Source organism: Coregonus clupeaformis, chromosome 8 (assembly GCF_020615455.1).
Source record: "Coregonus clupeaformis isolate EN_2021a chromosome 8, ASM2061545v1, whole genome shotgun sequence".
NCBI lineage: Eukaryota > Metazoa > Chordata > Actinopteri > Salmoniformes > Salmonidae > Coregonus > Coregonus clupeaformis.
The window spans coordinates 66,884,602-66,904,601 of NC_059199.1; the positions used below are offsets into that span (position 1 = coordinate 66,884,602).

General features: G+C 47.1%; 1 protein-coding gene across 9 annotated transcripts in view; it reads right to left on the reverse strand.

Moving 5' to 3' along the window:
- The window catches only part of LOC121570285 (ELKS/Rab6-interacting/CAST family member 1-like), a 377,938-nt gene that overhangs the window by 252,815 nt on the left and 105,123 nt on the right, over nucleotides 1–20,000 (reverse strand). For all 9 annotated transcript variants that reach the window (XM_045222185.1, XM_045222184.1, XM_045222183.1 and 6 more), the window contains one exon: nucleotides 13,917–14,048. In XM_045222185.1, coding sequence (XP_045078120.1) covers nucleotides 13,917–14,048 — 132 coding nt within the window. The remainder of the gene's footprint in view (nucleotides 1–13,916; nucleotides 14,049–20,000) is intronic.

A 20,000-nucleotide genomic window follows, 5' to 3' on the forward strand; every position in this document is an offset into this window, starting at 1 on the left:
GTGAACCGCCCGGCACTCTTGTGTTTGTGTTTGTGAACCACCCGGTGCTCTGTGTGTGTGTTTGTGAACCGCCTGGCGCTCTGTGATTGTGTTTGTGAACCGCCCGGCACTCTTGTGTTTGTGAACCGCCCGGCGCTCTGTGTGTGTGTTTGTGAACCGCCTGGTGCTTTGCTTATATCACAACTACAAATGTTACTACCTCACACCACCCACCATGAGGAGAGGAGAGGAGGAGAGGGGAGGAGGATAGGGGAGAGGAGAAGAGGATAAGAGAGGAGAGGAGAGAGGTGGATAGGAGAGGAGGATAGGAGAGGAGGATAGGAGAGGGGGATAGACGAGAGGAGGATAGGAGAGGAGGATAGGAGAGGGGGATAGGAGAGGAGGATAGGAGAGGAGGGTATGAGAGGGGGATAGGAGAGGAGGATATGAGAGGGGGATAAGAGAGGAGGATAGAAGAGAGGTGGAAAGGAGAGGGGGATAGGAGAGGAGGATAGGAGACGGGATAGGAGAGGAGGATAGGAGAGGAGGATAGGAGAGGAGGATAGAAGAGAGGTGGAAAGGAGAGGAGGATAGGAGAGGGGGATAGGAGAGGAGGATAGGAGAGGAGGATAGGAGAGGGGGATAGGAGAGGAGGATAGGAGAGGAAGATAGGTTAGGAGAGGATGATATGGGAGAGGAGAGGAGGCTAGGGGAGAGGAGAGGATGATATGGGAGAGGAGAGGAGGCTAGGGGAGAGGAGAGGAGAGGAGGATATGGGAGAGGAGAGGAGGCTAGGGGAGAGGAGAGGAGGATATGGGAGAGGAGAGGAGGATATGGGAGAGGAGAGGGGGATATGGGAGAGGAGAGGAGGATATGGGAGAGGAGAGGGGGATATGGGAGAGGAGAGGGGATATGGGAGAGGTGGAGAGGGTTAGCTGTAGTAGTGCCCTGTCTATGTTTATATATGTCTCACCTGGATATGTACAGTGGGGAGAACAAGTATTTGATACACTGCCGATTTTGCAGGTTTTCCTACTTACAAAGCTTGTAGAGGTCTGTAAAAACAAAAATCCAGAAAATCACATTGTTTGATTTTTAAGTAATTAATTTGCATTTTATTGCATGACATAAGTATTTGATCACCTACCAACCAGTAAGAATTCCGGCTCTCACAGACCTGTTAGTTTTTCTTTAAGAAGCCCTCCTGTTCTCCACTCATTACCTGTATTAACTGCACCTGTTTGAACTCGTTACCTGTATAAAAGACACCTGTCCACACACTCAATCAAACAGACTCCAACCTCTCCACAATGGCCAAGACCAGAGGGCTGTGTAAGGACATCAGGGATAAAATTGTAGACCTGCACAAGGCTGGGATGGGCTACAGAACAATAGGCAAGCAGCTTGGTGAGAAGGCAACAACTGTTGGCGCAATTATTAGAAAATGGAAGAAGTTCAAGATGACGGTCAATCACCCTCGGTCTGGGGCTCCATGCAAGATCTCACCTTGTGGGGCATCAATGATCATGAGGAAGGTGAGGGATCAGCCCAGAACTACACGGCAGCACCTGGTCAATGACCTGAAGAGAGCTGGGACCACAGTCTCAAAGAAAACCATTAGTAACACACTACGCCGTCATGGATTAAAATCCTGCAGCGCACGCAAGGTCCCCCTACTCAAGCCAGCGCATGTCCAGGCCCGTCTGAAGTTTTCCAATGACCATCTGGATGATCCAGAGGAGGAATGGGAGAAGGTCATGTGGTCTGATGAGACAAAAATAGAGCTTTTTGGTCTAAACTCCACTCGCCGTGTTTGGAGGAAGAAGAAGGATGAGTACAACCCCAAGAACACCATCCCAACCGTGAAGCATGGAGGTGAAAACATCATTCTTTGGGGATGCTTTTCTGCAAAGGGGACAGGACGGCTGCACCGTATTGAGGGGAGGATGGATGGGGCCATGTATCGCGAGATCTTGGCCAACAACTTCCTTCCCTCAGTAAGAGCATTGAAGATGGGTCGTGGCTGGGTCTTCCAGCATGACAACGACCCAAAACACACAGCCAGGGCAACAAAGGAGTGGCTCCGTAAGAAGCATCTCAAGGTCCTGGAGTGGCCTAGCCAGTCTCCAGACCTGAACCCAATAGAAAATCTTTGGAGGGAGCTGAAAGTCCGTATTGCCCAGCGACAGCCCCAAAACCTGAAGGATCTGGAGAAGGTTTGTATGGAGGAGTGGGCCAAAATCCCTGCTGCAGTGTATGCAAACCTGGTCAAGACCTACATGAAAACGTATGATCTCTGTAATTGCAAACAAAGGTTTCTGTACCAAATATTAAGTTCTGCTTTTCTGATGTATCAAATACTTATGTCATGCAATAAAATGCAAATTAATTACTTAAAAATCATACAATGTGATTTTCTGGATTTTTGTTTTAGATTCCGTCTCTCACAGTTGAAGTGTACCTATGATAAAAATTACAGACCTCTACGTGCTTTGTAAGTAGGAAAACCTGCAAAATCGGCAGTGTATCAAATACTTGTTCTCCCCACTGTATGAACATGAGTCAGTTTACTGTCTAAAAGTACAAACTCAGTAAAAAGATAGCTTGAACTCCAAAACTAAAAGTACAAACTCAGTAAAAAGATAGCTTGAACTCCAAAACTAAAGTCAGCCACGTATAAAGGCCTAGGGTGAGTTGGCCTGGCAGTCATGTCTCTTTCCCTGTGAGAGGGTACAGGTGCATAGGGTCTCCCCAATCGCACAGGAGCACATAGAGAAAGCGACAATAGCAGTCCAGAAGCATGTGTGGTACTAGAGATACTTCCCTCCTTTCTTCGCTTTGAGAGAAGAAACAGATACTTCCCTCCTTTCCTCGCTATGAGAGCAGAAACAGATACTTCCCTCCTTTCCTCACTATGAGAGAAGAAACAGATACTTCCCTCCTTTCCTCACTATGAGAGAAGAAACAGATACTTCCCTCCTTTCCTCGCTATGAGAGAAGAAACAGATACTTCCCTCCTTTCCTCGCTATGAGAGCAGAAACAGATACTTCCCTCCTTTCCTCACTATGAGAGAAGAAACAGATACTTCCCTCCTTTCCTCACTATGAGAGAAGAAACAGATACTTCCCTCCTTTCCTCACTATGAGAGAAGAAACAGATACTTCCCTCCTTTCCTCACTATGAGAGAAGAAACAGATACTTCCCTCCTTTCCTCACTATGAGAGAAGAAACAGATACTTCCCTCCTTTCCTCACTATGAGAGAAGAAACAGATACTTCCCTCCTTTCCTCACTATGAGAGAAGAAACAGATACTTCCCTCCTTTCCTCACTATGAGAGAAGAAACAGATACTTCCCTCCTTTCCTCGCTATGAGAGAAGAAACAGATACTTCCCTCCTTTCCTCGCTATGAGAGCAGAAACAGATACTTCCCTCCTTTCCTCGCTATGAGAGAAGAAACAGATACTTCCCTCCTTTCCTCGCTATGAGAGAAGAAACAGATACTTCCCTCCTTTCCCTCGCTATGAGAGAAGAAACAGATACTTCCCTCCTTTCCTCGCTATGAGAGAAGAAACAGATACTTCCCTCCTTTCCTCACTATGAGAGAAGAAACAGATACTTCCCTCCTTTCCTCGCTATGAGAGAAGAAACAGATACTTCCCTCCTTTCCTCGCTATGAGAGAAGAAACAGATACTTCCCTCCTTTCCTCGCTATGAGAGAAGAAACAGATACTTCCCTCCTTTCCTCGCTATGAGAGAAGAAACAGATACTTCCCTCCTTTCCTCGCTATGAGAGAAGAAACAGATACTTCCCTCCTTTCCTCGCTATGAGAGAAGAAACAGATACTTCCCTCCTTTCCTCGCTATGAGAGAAGAAACAGATACTTCCCTCCTTTCCTCGCTATGAGAGAAGAAACAGATACTTCCCTCCTTTCCTCGCTATGAGAGAAGAAACAGATACTTCCCTCCTTTCCTCGCTATGAGAGAAGAAACAGATACTTCCCTCCTTTCCCTCGCTATGAGAGCAGAAACAGATACTTCCCTCCTTTCCTCACTATGAGAGAAGAAACAGATACTTCCCTCCTTTCCTCACTATGAGAGAAGAAACAGATACTTCCCTCCTTTCCTCACTATGAGAGAAGAAACAGATACTTCCCTCCTTTCCTCACTATGAGAGAAGAAACAGATACTTCCCTCCTTTCCTCACTATGAGAGAAGAAACAGATACTTCCCTCCTTTCCTCACTATGAGAGAAGAAACAGATACTTCCCTCCTTTCCTCACTATGAGAGAAGAAACAGATACTTCCCTCCTTTCCTCACTATGAGAGAAGAAACAGATACTTCCCTCCTTTCCTCACTATGAGAGAAGAAACAGATACTTCCCTCCTTTCCTCACTATGAGAGAAGAAACAGATACTTCCCTCCTTTCCTCGCTATGAGAGCAGAAACAGATACTTCCCTCCTTTCCTCGCTATGAGAGAAGAAACAGATACTTCCCTCCTTTCCTCGCTATGAGAGAAGAAACAGATACTTCCCTCCTTTCCTCGCTATGAGAGAAGAAACAGATACTTCCCTCCTTTCCTCGCTATGAGAGAAGAAACAGATACTTCCCTCCTTTCCTCACTATGAGAGAAGAAACAGATACTTCCCTCCTTTCCTCGCTATGAGAGAAGAAACAGATACTTCCCTCCTTTCCTCGCTATGAGAGAAGAAACAGATACTTCCCTCCTTTCCTCGCTATGAGAGAAGAAACAGATACTTCCCTCCTTTCCTCGCTATGAGAGAAGAAACAGATACTTCCCTCCTTTCCTCGCTATGAGAGAAGAAACAGATACTTCCCTCATTTCCTCGCTATGAGAGAAGAAACAGATACTTCCCTCCTTTCCTCGCTATGAGAGAAGAAACAGAGAGTGAAACAAGAGACAAAGAAGAAAGAAGAGAGAGAATATGATGAGCACAATATTTTACAAAAAAAGCAGCATCAGCAAAAAAAAAAAAAAAAAAAAAAATTTTTTTTTTTATACAGAGAAATAGGAAATAAAAGCAAGCCTTGGTTTATAAAGACATGAACATGGTGTTCCAAATGGCTGAAAATGCTGATGAGGAACTATGCGTCGACTGTGTTCAAAATAGAAAAATAAAAGTTTGAAAAAATGTGAGATAAAAAGGGGAGTTGATGTGATGTCTCTAATCAGTTTGAGAATGAACAGAGCTTTAGAACTAACAGAATGAGATGACATGAATCAATGGACCCCACATGCCTAACAGATTGCTAAATAATGTAATCTCAAACTGTCTTTATTAAGGAGGAGATTACAGAATAATTACAGATCCCAGAAAAGAGAGGGACAAGACATATCAAATATTTGCCAAGTCGTCATTGTAAATAAGAATTTATTCTTAACTGACCTGCCTGGTAAAATAAAGGTAAAATAAAATATATACTAATAAATCATCATCGGGTAAGTCATATTGTCATATTGTCTCTGTCTCTCTCTCTCTCTCTCTCTCTCTCTCTCTCCATATATCTCTGTCAATCTCTCTCTCCTCCTCCTCTCTCCTCCTCTCTCTCATCCCTCTCTCTCACTCATTCCCTCTCTCCCCCTAATATTATTTTTCTCCAAAGTTGACAAGCAGTGCCAAAGCAGCAACCTCGTCCTCTAAGGTGGATCTCAAAGCCAACCCCAACAAGTAAGGCCTTTGGTTTCCTTTGGTTGTTGCTATCTTTTGGGTGCAGAACTCTTTGGCACTATAATCTCTTCTAGAACAGAAAGGTTTGTTTTTCATTTGCTCTTTCTAGGTTAATCATAAAATACAGACAGGTATTGACTAAGTCTGAATTACACTCTCTCTCTCTCTCTACAGCCAAACACACAAACACCTCTACCCTCACACTGCCCCCTGCAGCATTTCATAGGAACTGCAGCATCCCCTGCTTATTATACAGAGTTCTTCCTGAACTAAGGTCAGTTTTGCATTTCACCCTAATACTGAAGTTTAGGATTTGATGTGAGTAAACTGATCTTAGGTTTGTGCCCGAGGCCAACTACTACCGAGACAGTTTTCTCTACCCACACTAGTTGATATGAATCTGACAGGCTAAGCTTTAACAGAGCCCGGTATGTCTGTGCCAAGTGAAAACATGAGAACTAGCTGTATGGTGTCTTATACCTTAACTGTCAACAAGAAGTCTATATTATTTACAAAGCATGAACACTCAGTTGAGCATATTACTAATGGCCTCCTGTTATAATGTGATTAATACATATTACTAATGGCCTCCTGTTGTAATGTGATTCATACATATTACTAATGGCCTCCTGTTGTAATGTGATTCATACATATTACTAATGGCCTCCTGTTGTAATGTGATTCATACATATTACTAATGGCCTCCTGTTGTAATGTGATTAATACATATTACTAATGGCCTCCTGTTGTAATGTGATTCATACATATTACTAATGGCCTCCTGTTGTAATGTGATTCATACATATTACTAATGGCCTCCTGTTGTAATGTGATTGATATATATTACTAATGGCCTCCTGTTGTAATATGATTCATACATATGTAGGATCTTAATTAAATCATCCTGTTGTAGGACAACTTTTTTCTGAAGTTTGTAATTTTCACTTCGAAATTTCAGACTTGATTTTCCCTTACGAATAATGTATCAACCCCTACAAAAATGTAAGATACATTTCCTGTCGCTGCAGGATTATTTTCATGCTGTAGCAATCTGGTTCAAATTAAGATCATACATCTGTATGGGCTGTCCAAATTTTCACACATTCCATAACACACACACACACACACACTCGCACACACACTAACACCCTATGATTCAAGCATGACTATTCATCTCCACGTTTGCATGTGTTTATTCTGGAGTCAAAGCTCCGGAGCTCAGAAGTCTCTCTTTTAGAACGCTGCACCAGCTAGCATATTTAAAGAGCTAAACCACACTTCAGGAGATTGAGGGAAGTGGAGAGAGATGGGGGGAGAGCGAGAGAGAGGGGGGAGGGTGAGGGAGATAGGAGAGAGAGAGAGAGAGAGAGAGAGAGAGAGAGAGAGAGAGAGAGAGAGAGAGAGGCCTAAGTTAAAAAGAGACTAGGTTAACTTTACAGTGGTCTCTTCAGTGTTGAGGACTCTTCATAAGTCATCCTTTCAGGGGGACAGTGAGTAAAGTCTCCTCAAGAACAGAGCATCATTTTAGGGGAAGAGTCAGGGTAACCTTCCCTAAGAATGGATCATCCTTCTGGGGAGGAGAGAGCGAACAGCCTCCCTAATCACAGATGGATGGACGGTGCTTTGTAAATGGAAGAGTCTTTGAGAGGACTCCGGGGAAACACTGTTTGTGATTTTCCCCCAAACTAAGATGCAGATGCATCCTCTGAGGGAAAATATGAAACATGAGCAGACGGGACACGTTTGGCAAACATAAGCAGGAGCTGTTATGTGTTTAGACCTAAACCATAAGTCACACAATAATTAATTGAAATCCCCCAAAAGATGAAGACACACAGAAGACATTCAATTGGAATGAAGGCACAAAGCAGACTGTGACATTTGGAACATTTTAACCAAGAAAGCAGTTCAACAAGCAGTTCAACAAGCAGTTCAACAAGCAGTTCAACAAGCAGTTCAACAAGCAGTTCAACAAGCAGTTCAACAAGTAGTAAAGGGAAAAAGTAATGAGCAGTAAAAGCAGTCAAAAGAAATGTAATATTCAAAAGAAGACTCAAAAGAAGAGAAAGAGTTTCATACCTTGCACCACTTAAAGCCGGTGTGGTTGGAGTCATGCATTGGATCATGAAAGTAGTTCTACACAGCACAAGCAGTGAGTAGCAGAGTAGACAGAGAGGAGAGAAGACAGAGAGAAGACAGAGAGAGAGAGATTATAGAAAAATGCAGAAGCAAAGCAGACAGGACAGGAGAGAACAGAACAGAGAAACAGAACAGAGCAGCTCAGAAGCTTTTTGAGCGAAATCAGGCAAGAAATCTAAATTGGAAGCGGCAGAGAGAAAGAGAGAGTTGGATGAAGGCAGTTAAGGAGAGACTTGGGGAAAGTTGGTAACCATGGACTTTTCTGAGACCCAAGGGTGAGGAGAGATGGGGACAGTACGGGACAGGGCAGCACAGAGCAGGGCAGGGCTGGAGAAAGAGGGGAAGAAATGGGGGCGGAGAGGGAAGAAGAGAGAGGGCGAGACAACACCTCATCCTGGTCAACATTAGGGAGAGAGAGAACGAGGGAGAAAGAGGGGAAGAGGCGGAGAGAGAACGGGCCTGGGCTTTCTTAGGTCTTGTTTCTCCAGTGCGCGTTATGAAGTGTGTCATAGGACTGCTGAGTCATGTCTGGAGGGAGGGGAGGGGACGTATATATTTTCATGTGGTCTTGGGCAAACGTTTTCACTGGACCCGCTTGAGCGACCCAGTCCTCTTCACACAGCCAGGCCGTAAATCCACAACCCACTGAGTGATCAGTGTCACCGATCGCACAGCACAGAGGAGACTGTGTGATGGAAATACCCCTGGTCGATGTGTGTGTGTGCGTCCGTGTGTGTGTGCGTCCGTGTGTGTGTGCGTCTGTGTGTGTGTGTGTGTGTGTGTTCATCCGCGTGGGTGCGCGTTCGCTTACATCTGTGCAGTCTACGTTCCCTTAATTACATAGGCTCATTACATGGGCAGGGTGAGTGGGTTTGGCAGCTCCACACATCATGAGGGCAAGTACTAAAATAAGGAGTGATTGTCTGTCCTCCTAGTATAGTGGGGAAAGGGGTCTCGTCAGCTCAGTGGAGGCGTGCTGTGCTGCACTGCTGTGCTGTAAAAATAGTGTATGACTCTAGCGCAGGGCTGCCAACCCTCTTCCTGGAGATCTACTGTCCTGTAGGTTTTCAGTCCAACCCTAATTTAGCATATCTGATTCAGGTCTTGTTGAGCAGCTAACCCAGGAAGAGGGTTGGGCTGAAAACCCACAGGACGGTAGATCTCCAGGAAGTGGGTTGGGCTGAAAACCCACAGGACGGTAGATCTCCAGGAAGAGGGTTGGGCTGAAAACCCACAGGACGGTAGATCTCCAGGAAGAGGGTTGGGCTGAAAACCCACAGGACGGTAGATCTCCAGGAAGAGGGTTGTGCTGAAAACCCACAGGACGGTAGATCTCCAGGAAGAGGGTTGGGCTGAAAACCCACAGGACGGTAGATCTCCAGGAAGAGGGTTGGGCTGAAAACCCACAGGACGGTAGATCTCCAGGAAGAGGGTTGTGCTGAAAACCCACAGGACGGTAGATCTCCAGGAAGAGGGTTGGGCTGAAAACCCACAGGACGGTAGATCTCCAGGAAGAGGGTTGGGCTGAAAACCCACAGGACGGTAGATCTCCAGGAAGAGGGTTGGGCTGAAAACCCACAGGACGGTAGATCTCCAGGAAGAGGATCTCCAATACTTGAAAGTGCCTTAGTCTCCATCTATCTCTCTCTCCTCCTCGCTCCTCCTCCTCTTAGTCTTTACAGTAACACTCAGAAGAGCTCTGTCGTAGGCCAGATGGTGTTTCAACTGCTAGTGGAGAATGGCTACTGTTTTTTCAGTTACAGTGCCTTCAGAGAGTTTTCAGACCCCTTGACTTTTTCCACATTTTGTTAGGTTACAACCTTATTCTAAAATTGATTAAATCGTTTTTTTCCGGCATCAATCTACACACAATACCCCATAATGACAAAGCAAAAACAGGTTTTTGAAATATAAAACTGAAATATTACATTTACATAAGTATTCAGACCCTTTACTCAGTACTTTGTTGAAGCACCTTTGGCAGTGATTACAGCCTAGAGTCTTCTTGGGTATGACGCTACAAGCTTGGCACACCTGTATTTCGGGAGTTTCTCCCATTGTTCTCTGCAGATCCTCTCAAGCTCTGTCAGGTTAGATGGGGAGCGTTGCTGCACAGCTATTTTCAGGTCTCTCCAGAGATGTTAGATCGGGTTCAAGTCCGGGCTCTGGCTGGACCACTCAAGGACATTCAGAGACTTGTCCCAAAGCCACTCCTGCGTTGTCTTGGCTGTGTGCTTAGGGTCGTTGTCCTGTTGGAAGGTGAACCTGCGCCCCAGTCTGAGGTCCTGAGCGCTCTGGAGCAAGTTTTCATCAACGATCTCTTTGTACTTTGCTCCGTTCATCTTTGCCTCGATCATGACTAGTCTCCCAGTCCCTGCCACTGAAAAACATCCCACAGCATGATGCTGCCACCACCATGCTTCCCCGTAGGGATGGTGCCAGGTTTCCTCCAGACGTGACGCTTGGCATTCAGGCCAAAGAGTTCAATCTTGGTTTCATCAGATCAGAGAATCTTGTTTCTCATTGTCTGAGAGTCTTTAGGTGCCTTTTGGCAAACTCCAAGCGGGCTGTCATGTGCCTTTTACTGAGGAGTGGCTTCCGTCTGGCCACTCTACCATAAAGGCCTGATTGGTGGAATGCTGCAGAGATGGTTGTCCTTCTGGAAGGTTCTCCCATCTCCACAGAGGAACTCTGGAGCTCTGTCAGAGTGACCATCAGGTTCTTGGTCACCTCCCTGACCAAGGCCCTTCTCCCACAGTTGCTCAGTTTGGCTCAAACTTCTTCCATTTAAGAATGATGGAGGCCACTGTGTTCTTGGGGACCTTCAATGCTGCAGAATTTTTTTGGTACCCTTCGCCAGATCTTTGCCTCGACACAATCCTGTCTCGGAGCTCTAAGGACAATTCCTTCGACCTCATGGCTTGGTTTTTGCTCTGACATGCACTGTCAACTGTGGGACCTTATATAGACGGGTGTGTGTGCCTTTCCAAATCATGTCCAATCAATTGAATTTACCACAGCTGGACTCCAATCTAGTTGTAGAAACATATCAAGGATGATCAATGGAAACAGGATGCAGCTGAGCTCAATTTCGAGTCTCATAGCAAAGGGTCTGAATACTTATGTAGGTGAGGGGGGAGAATACCAGAGATGGAGAGAGGATGGAGAGAAGGAGGAAGAACACCAGAGATGGAGAGAGGATGGAGAGATGGAGGAAGAACACCAGAGATGGAGAGAGGATAGAGAGATGGAGGAAGAACACCAGAGATGGAGAGAGGATGGAGAGATAGAGGAAGAACACCAGAGATGGAGAGAGGATGGAGAGATGGAGGAAGAACACCAGAGATGGAGAGAGGATGGAGAGAAGGAAGAAGAACACCAGAGATGGAGAGAGGATGGAGAGATGGAGGAAGAACACTAAAGATGGAGAGAGGATAGAGAGATGGAGGAAGAACACCAGAGATGGAGAGAGGATAGAGAGATGGAGGAAGAACACTAAAGATGGAGAGAGGATAGAGAGATGGAGGAAGAACACCAGAGATGGAGAGAGGATGGAGAGATGGAGGAAGAACACCAGAGATGGAGAGAGGATGGAGAGATGGAGGAAGAACACCAGAGATGGAGAGAGGATGGAGAGATGGAGGAGAAGAGAGAAAACAAACAGAGCAGGATGAGTGTGTGGAGGTCAGGCAGGGGGCGTGACCTTAATGAACCCTGAGTCAAGCTCACTATGAGTGTGCATGGACAATAGTCCTATAGGCATCACTTTTAGAACTATTTAAAAGTGATTTAAAAGTGTATTTCCAGGTAAATGTCCAAAAATGTCATTTTGGCTCGGCTAGCTTGGCTGGCTCCTTCTGGGTTTAATACTTAAATAGTTGTTAGTCTCTCTTTCCTGTCCTGGCTGTGGGGTTTATTCCCCTGGTGTTCCTGTGGCCGGGGCTGGGTTAACATTGGACCTGGCTATAGAACAGGTGGCATAACTAATTAGCTATGTCCTTGCCTTCCTGCATGTGTTTGTGTGTTAAAGAAAGAGGCTGAGCATTGAGCAGCACCAGTCCCCATCCAGTCTCATGCCTGTACCCCAGCTTCCTCTCCCCCAACCTGGCCCTGCATGCTGGCCCCTGGCCATAGATCCTGGAGCCTGGCTCTATAAGCCTGGAAGTCTCTGGAAGTCCGCTCACACACAAATACACCCACGAACACACACACACTGGCTCTATGAGTCGGCAAATCCCTGGAAGCGGAAGGCTTAGCAGCCCAGTTGGCCCCCTACTAGTGCCCAGATATAATTAACCTCAAGGGGGCAACTTAAGGAGATCCACCCTGTCTGAAGCCTGGTGGTGCCTAGCCTGGACCGGACCGGACCAGACCAGGGCTGCGTCCCAAATAGCACCCTATTCCCTATATAGTGCACTACTTTTGACCAGGGCCCATAGGGTCATAGCCCAAATGAACGAGTGAGAACCAGGGGAGGGGATACCAAGCCGGACCTAGACCGTGACCTGTCCACCCTACACCCTTCCTGGGGTGGAGTCAGGCATTGACTGGGGTGGGGAGGAATGGATGTGGAGGAGACGGCATTGTATGGTTGGGTCCAGAGCCCAGGTTCACTAACGGGAAATGTCTCATGTATGAAAAGCTCTTTATTAATGAAGTTATTGTAAAACAAACCATTAGGAGACAGACTCTACAGCTGTGAGTTTTATTGTGATTAAGAGTGACAGGGAGGAGAAGGAGGAAACACTTCCATGGCCAATACTCCACAGTGGACAGAAAGTGAGTGACCTCATTGATCCCCAGTCTGTCCAGCTTCCATATACTGGGCAGTGAGAGTCCCTGTTTACCGTCCTTCAGTCCATCCACCTCAGATGACAGTCATTCAGGGTTCTTCCAGTGTGACGCTCTCTCTCCAGTAGGCTGGTATAAAGACACAGCTGTGGTGTGCTGTTAATCCCTATCGACGCATCGCAATGACACACCACTCCTCGCCATACACGAACACACACAGAGCAGTGTGTGTGTGTGTGTGTGTGTGTGTGTGTGTGAGTGTGTGTGAGTGTGTGTGTGTGTGTGTGTGTGTGTGTGTGTGTGTGTGTGTGTGTGTGTGTGTGTGTGTGTGTGTGTGTGTGTGTGTGTGTGTGTGTGTGTGTGTGTGTGTGTGTGTGTGTTTCAGACCAGCCAAGCAGCTGATGTAAACTGAAGTGAAGGGAACCTGTTCTTCATAGAGTTATTTACTTTCCAAATTAAGACTGGACACAAACACACACGCCCGTCCCACTTAAACGGGCCCCATTGGCATGGTATTCAGGGGGTTGGCATGGTATTCAGGGGGTTGGCATGGTATTCAGGGGGTTGGCATGGTATTCAGGGGGTCGGCATGGTATTCAGGGGGTCGGCAGGGTATTCAGGGGGTTGGCAGGGTATTCAGGGGGTTGGCATGGTATTCAGGGGGTCGGCAGGGTATTCAGGGGGTTTGCATGGTATTCAGGGGGTCGGCAGGGTATTCAGGGGGTTGACATGGTATTCAGGGGGTCGGCAGGGTATTCAGGGGGTTGGCATGGTATTCAGGGGGTCGGCAGGGTATTCAGGGTGTCGGCATGGCTGGAGATGCATTGCTATAAGACAGGGGAGGCCTTCTCTGAGTTGCTGCTTCAGGAGTGTGTGTATAATGGAGGGTTTTGACAGGAGGCCTTCGCCGAGGGGCATTGACGTGGGTCTAACTCATGCCATTAACTGTGGGCTCAAGAGATGCCAGCCTAGTGCATTAGCAACACTGTGGACTTTTGGCCAGGAGAAACGGAAGTGATTTCTCCATCTTGGAAGGATGGGTGGAGACACAGAGGAAGGCTCTGAGGGGGGGATTTGGTTCTGTGTGTAACAGAGAGGGCTTGAGTACAGGATTATGTCTAGAATGTTGTTAGACTTGACATTCCACCACTGCTACGCAGATGATTGTGAAGCTGGGTCCTTGTTTCTCTGTCTCGCCAAAGATGGTTCCTTGTGTGTCTGTTACATAGAGTGTGTTGTTCATGGTGGCGTTTCTGTTTCTGTGAGTGCGTTCTGTGAAAGTGTGTGTGTGTGTGTGTGTGACTGCACCACTCACCTGTTTCTCAGTGTGTGTGCGGGCAGCTTCCTCCTGAGCCAGCACCATCTCTCTCTCTGCTGTGATCTGGACACTCTCTCTCAGAGCCTCCTCCAGCTCCTCTATGCGGTCCTCCTTCTGGCGAAGGGAGTCCTGGGGAACACAGATACACAAAGAATTAGGGAGAGGTAGCGGCCTGTATGGAAAGAAACATACACACACATGTCCTGGAGAAAACATTTTATATATACCTTCATATGAACTTGAACTATTCTAGTTAGTATAATTGTGATGCATTTTTCAAGATAGACCAGGGAGGATCTGTGCAATGAATCAATCTGGTGGAATGTATGACAATAGCATTCATTTAACCCCTGAGCACCACGTCTACTAGCTATAAACATATCACATTTGCTTATACCTTATCAGTGCTATGGACACGCAGATAAATATGTTGCGGTGGGAAATTGAAAACACTGGACAGGACTGGAAGCCAGAGTGTCACAAAGTCAGTAAGGTCACCAGTGTGGTCGCGATGGCTTAGAGAAGCAAAACCCCCAATACATATCTCCACACTGACTCACACACACACAGTCTATTCTCTATGGCTGATGATAGGTGAGTCAGACCAGTGGCTGTTAAGTCTGTCTGTTGGTTCTGTCTGTCTATTGGTTCTGTCTGTCTATTGGTTCTGTCTGTCTGTTGGTTCTGTCTGTCTACTGGTTTTGTCTGTCTGTTGATTATGTCTGTTGGTTCTGTCTGTCTGTTGATTATGTCTGTTGGTTCTGTCTGTCTGTTGGTTCTGGTTCTGTCTGTCTATTGGTTCTGTCTGTCTGTTGGTTCTGTCTGTCTATTGGTTCTGTCTGTATGTCTGTTTGTTGGTTATGTCTGTCCGTTGGTTCTGTCTGTCTATTGGTTCTGTCTCTGTTGGTTCTGTCTGTCTGTCTATTGGTTCTGTCTGTCTATTGGTTCTGTCTGTCTGTTGGTTCTGTCTGTTGGCTATGTCTGTCTGTCTGTTGGTTCTGTCTGTCTGTCTGTCTGTTGGTTCTGTCTGTCTGTCTGTTGGTTCTGTCTGTCTGTCTGTCTGTCTGTTGATTATGTTTGTTGGTTCTGTCTGTCTGTTGGTTCTGGTTCTGTCTGTCTATTGGTTCTGTCTGTCTGTTGGTTCTGTCTGTCTATTGGTTCTGTCTGTCTGTCTGTTGGTTCTGTCTGTTTGTTGGTTATGTCTGTCCGTTGGTTCTGTCTGTCTATTGGTTCTGTCTCTGTTGGTTCTGTCTGTCTGTCTGTTGGTTCTGTCTGTTGGCTATGTCTGTCTGTCTGTTGGTTCTGTCTGTCTGTCTGTCTGTCTGTCTGTTGGTTCTGTCTGTCTGTATGTTGGTTATGTCTGTCTGTTGGTTGTGTCTGTCTATTGGTTCTGTCTGTCTGTCTGTCTGTCTGTCTGTCTGTTCTGATTATGTCTGTCTGTCTGTTGGTTCTGTCTGTTTGTCTGTCTGTCTGTCTATTGGTTATGTGTGTGTGTGTATGTGTATGTGTGGGTGTGTGTGTGTGTGTGTGTGTGGGTGTGGGTGTGTGTGTGAGGGGTCAGAGCCTGGAGGCTTGGCGATGCCAGAAGTGTCAGACCTTCATACAGGCTTAGTAACTATAGGGGAAATGAAGTGTGAATGTTGTACAGTATGTAATATAATGCAAATCAAGCTTTCCTCTCTCTGTTCACTGGAGCACCTAACGGAAGACCTCTCTCCTTCCCGGCCGGCCCTTTCAACACTGTGTACCTCTCTCTCTCTCTCTCTCTCTCTCTCTCTCTCTCTCTCTCTCTCTCTCTCTCTCTTCTCTCTCTCTCTCTCTCTCTCTCTCTCTCTCTCTCTCTCTCTCTCTCTCTCTCTCTCTCTCTCTCTCTCTCTCTCTCTCTCTCTCTCTCTCTCACACACACACACATTACGTTATGTTATGGTAGTCCAGGTATGTCTCAGTCTGTGTTGGAGGGGGCAGCATGGTTGTATGTCTCAGTCTGTGTTGGTGGGGGCAGCATGGTTGTATGTCTCAGTCTGTGTTGGAGGGGGCAGCATGGTTGTATGTCTCAGTCTGTGTTGGTGGGGGCAGCATGGCTGTATGTATCAGTCTGTGTTGGAGGGGGCAGCATGGTTGTATGTCTCAGTCTGTGTTGGAGGGGGCAGCATGGTTGTATGTCTCAGTCTGTGTTGCTGGGGGCAGCATGGTTGTATGTCTCAGTCTGTGTTGGAGGGGGCAGCATGGCTGTATGTCTCAGTCTGTGTTGGTGGGGGCAGCATGGTTGTATGTCTCCTGAGCTGTTTTTGCTGTTTCTTTGTGCTCCTCTCCTCTGTACACCGCTCTGGCAGAGCTGCCGCCAGGTGGAACGGTTGGCAGCAGCGTCCTCTAGGTCAGTGGGTTTGATGTTGCACTTCTTCAGTGACGTTTTCAGCTGGTCCTTGTAGCGCTTCATCTGTCCCCCTGCAGACCGCCGGCCAACATGTAGCTGGCTATACAGGATCTTCCCCAGCAAGCGCTCCTGAGACATCCTAATGACGTGCCCAAGCCAGCGCAGTTGGTGTCAGGTGACCATGGCCTCCATACTCGTGCAGTTGGTCTTAGCAAGTATTTCTGTATGGGGCACACGGTCGCACCAGGTGATTCCCAGGATGCACTGCAGGCATCTTATGTGGAATCGCTCGAGCTGCTTGTTGTGGTGACTGTAAGTGACTCAGGCTTCACAGCTGTAAAGAAGTGTGGTGATGCAGACGGCTTGATAGAACAGCTGTAAAGAAGTGTGGTGATGCAGACGGCTTGATAGAACAGCTGTAAAGAAGTGTGGTGATGCAGACGGCTTGATAGAACAGCTGTAAAGAAGTGTGGTGATGCAGACGGCTTGATAGAACAGCTGTAAAGAAGTGTGGTGATGCAGACGGCTTTGATAGAACAGCTGTAAAGAAGTGTGGTGATGCAGACGGCTTGATAGAACAGCTGTAAAGAAGTGTGGTGATGCAGACGGCTTGATAGAACAGCTGTAAAGAAGTGTGGTGATGCAGACGGCTTGATAGAACAGCTGTAAAGAAGTGTGGTGATGCAGACGGCTTGATAGAACAGCTGTAAAGAAGTGTGGTGATGCAGACGGCTTGATAGAACAGCTGTAAAGAAGTGTGGTGATGCAGACGGCTTGATAGAACAGCTGTAAAGAAGTGTGGTGATGCAGACGGCTTGATAGAACAGCTGTAAAGAAGTGTGGTGATGCAGACGGCTTGATAGAACAGCTGTAAAGAAGTGTGGTGATGCAGACGGCTTGATAGAACAGCTGTAAAGAAGTGTGGTGATGCAGACGGCTTGATAAAACAGCTGTAAAGAAGTGTGGTGATGCAGACGGCTTGATAGAACAGCTGTAAAGAAGTGTGGTGATGCAGACGGCTTGATAGAACAGCTGTAAAGAAGTGTGGTGATGCAGACGGCTTGATAGAACAGCTGTAAAGAAGTGTGGTGATGCAGACGGCTTGATAGAACAGCTGTAAAGAAGTGTGGTGATGCAGACGGCTTGATAGAACAGCTGTAAAGAAGTGTGGTGATGCAGACGGCTTGATAGAACAGCTGTAAAGAAGTGTGGTGATGCAGACGGCTTGATAGAACAGCTGTAAAGAAGTGTGGTGATGCAGACGGCTTGATAGCACAGCTGTAAAGAAGTGTGGTGATGCAGACGGCTTGATAGAACAGCTGTAAAGAAGTGTGGTGATGCAGACGGCTTGATAGAACAGCTGTAAAGAAGTGTGGTGATGCAGACGGCTTGATAGAACAGCTGTAAAGAAGTGTGGTGATGCAGACGGCTTGATAGAACAGCTGTAAAGAAGTGTGGTGATGCAGACGGCTTGATAGCACAGCTGTAAAGAAGTGTGGTGATGCAGACGGCTTGATAGAACAGCTGTAAAGAAGTGTGGTGATGCAGACGGCTTGATAGAACAGCTGTAAAGAAGTGTGGTGATGCAGACGGCTTGATAGAACAGCTGTAAATAAGTGTGGTGATGCAGACGGCTTGATAGAACAGCTGTAAAGAAGTGTGGTGATGCAGACGGCTTGATAGAACAGCTGTAAAGAAGTGTGGTGATGCAGACGGCTTGATAGAACAGCTGTAAAGAAGTGTGGTGATGCAGACGGCTTGATAGAACAGCTGTAAAGAAGTGTGGTGATGCAGACGGCTTGATAGAACAGCTGTAAAGAAGTGTGGTGATGCAGACGGCTTGATAGAACAGCTGTAAAGAAGTGTGGTGATGCAGACGGCTTGATAGAACAGCTGTAAAGAAGTGTGGTGATGCAGACGGCTTGATAGAACAGCTGTAAAGAAGTGTGGTGATGCAGACGGCTTGATAGAACAGCTGTAAAGAAGTGTGGTGATGCAGACGGCTTGATAGAACAGCTGTAAATAAGTGTGGTGATGCAGAGCGGCTTGATAGAACAGCTGTAAAGAAGTGTGGTGATGCAGACGGCTTGATAGAACAGCTGTAAAGAAGTGTGGTGATGCAGACGGCTTGATAGAACAGCCGTAAAGAAGTGTGGTGATGCAGACGGCTTGATAGAACAGCCGTAAAGAAGTGTGGTGATGCAGACGGCTTGATAGACGGCGACTTTAGTGTGGAGGTGGAGAGGCTGTTTTGGAAGACCCTGCGTTTGAGTTTCCCTAAGGCAGCTGACGCTTGCTTGATCCTATTTTGAATTTCGAGGTCGATGCTTCAGTCCTCCGAGAGGATGCTGCCCAGGTATTTGAAGGACGGGACTATTGCCAGTGTTTTGTGTTCAATGGTGAAGACAGGCATGGTGGGTTGAGGGCTGGATCTCCATTGGCAGACCACCTCTGTCTTGGTGGTGTTAATAGACAGTTCCTTCCTGCTATAGACCCTCACAGCCGCTACAAGGACGGACTGAAGGTCTTCTGGACTGTGGGCCACAAGAGCACAGTTATCAGCATACTGCAGCTCAAGAACCCACTCCGTCAAAACCTTGGTGTTGCTTGGATCCTCCTGATGTTGAATAGGTTTCCATCCAGCCTGAAGTCCACCACAACCCCGCTGCTGACCTCAAGCTCCTTGTGGAAAAGCTGGGTGACACATAGGAGGAAGATGTGAAAGAGTACAGGTGACGGCACACACCCCTGCCTCACACCGATGCTTACTCCAAAAGGCACTGACTCCTGCTCTCCTATGGCCACCCGAGCCATCATCCCATCATGGAACTGGCTAAGGATGTTGACAAATATGTCTGGACAGCCACATTTGAGTAGAATGCCCCATAGTAGTTCCCTGCTCACAGTGTCAAAGGCCTTGGAGAGGTCGACAAAGACCATTAAAAGGTCCTGATGTTGTTCACTGCACTTCTCCTGGAGTTGCCGTGCCGTGAATATCATGTCGACCGTACTCCTGTTCTTTCTGAAGCCGCATTGTGACTCTGGCAGGTGTTCCTCTGTGATGTTGTCCACCAGCCTGTGTAGCATCACCTTGGCCAGGATGGGATCCCCCCCCGGCTATTGCCGCAGATTGACTTGTCACCCTTGTTCTTATAGATGGTGACAATGTTTGCATCCTGCCGCTGTTGGGGGACGATCTCACTCACAATCAGCTTTTTCAGTCCTCTCAACCACATTCATCTTTTTTAAAAAGACAGCCTCACAGAGATTATCTCTCTCTCTCTCCCTTTCTAAAACCACACCACCATTTTCCCTCCTTTCCTCCGCTTATTTGCTTAGCTCTACTCCTCCTCCTCCTCCTCCTCCTGCTCTCCTCCTCCTCCTCCATCCTCCTCCTCCTGCTTTCCTCCTCCTCCTCCTCCTGCTTTCCTCCTCCTCCTCCTCCTGCTTTCCTCCTCCTCCTCCTCCCCTCCTCCTCCTCCTCTTCCTCCTCCTCCTCGGAGTGCTATTTGAGTGTTTCTGACTAGGAACCTCAGGGAGGGAACCAGCTGCATCTGTCCCAAATCAAACTGCATATTTGTGTCCATGAATGTTCTGCCACTGAACTGACATATTACTGGAAGTCAGGGACAAGGGGAGGTGAGGGTTAGGGCGGACACACATACACAGATGGATACACACACACACACACACACACAGATGGATAC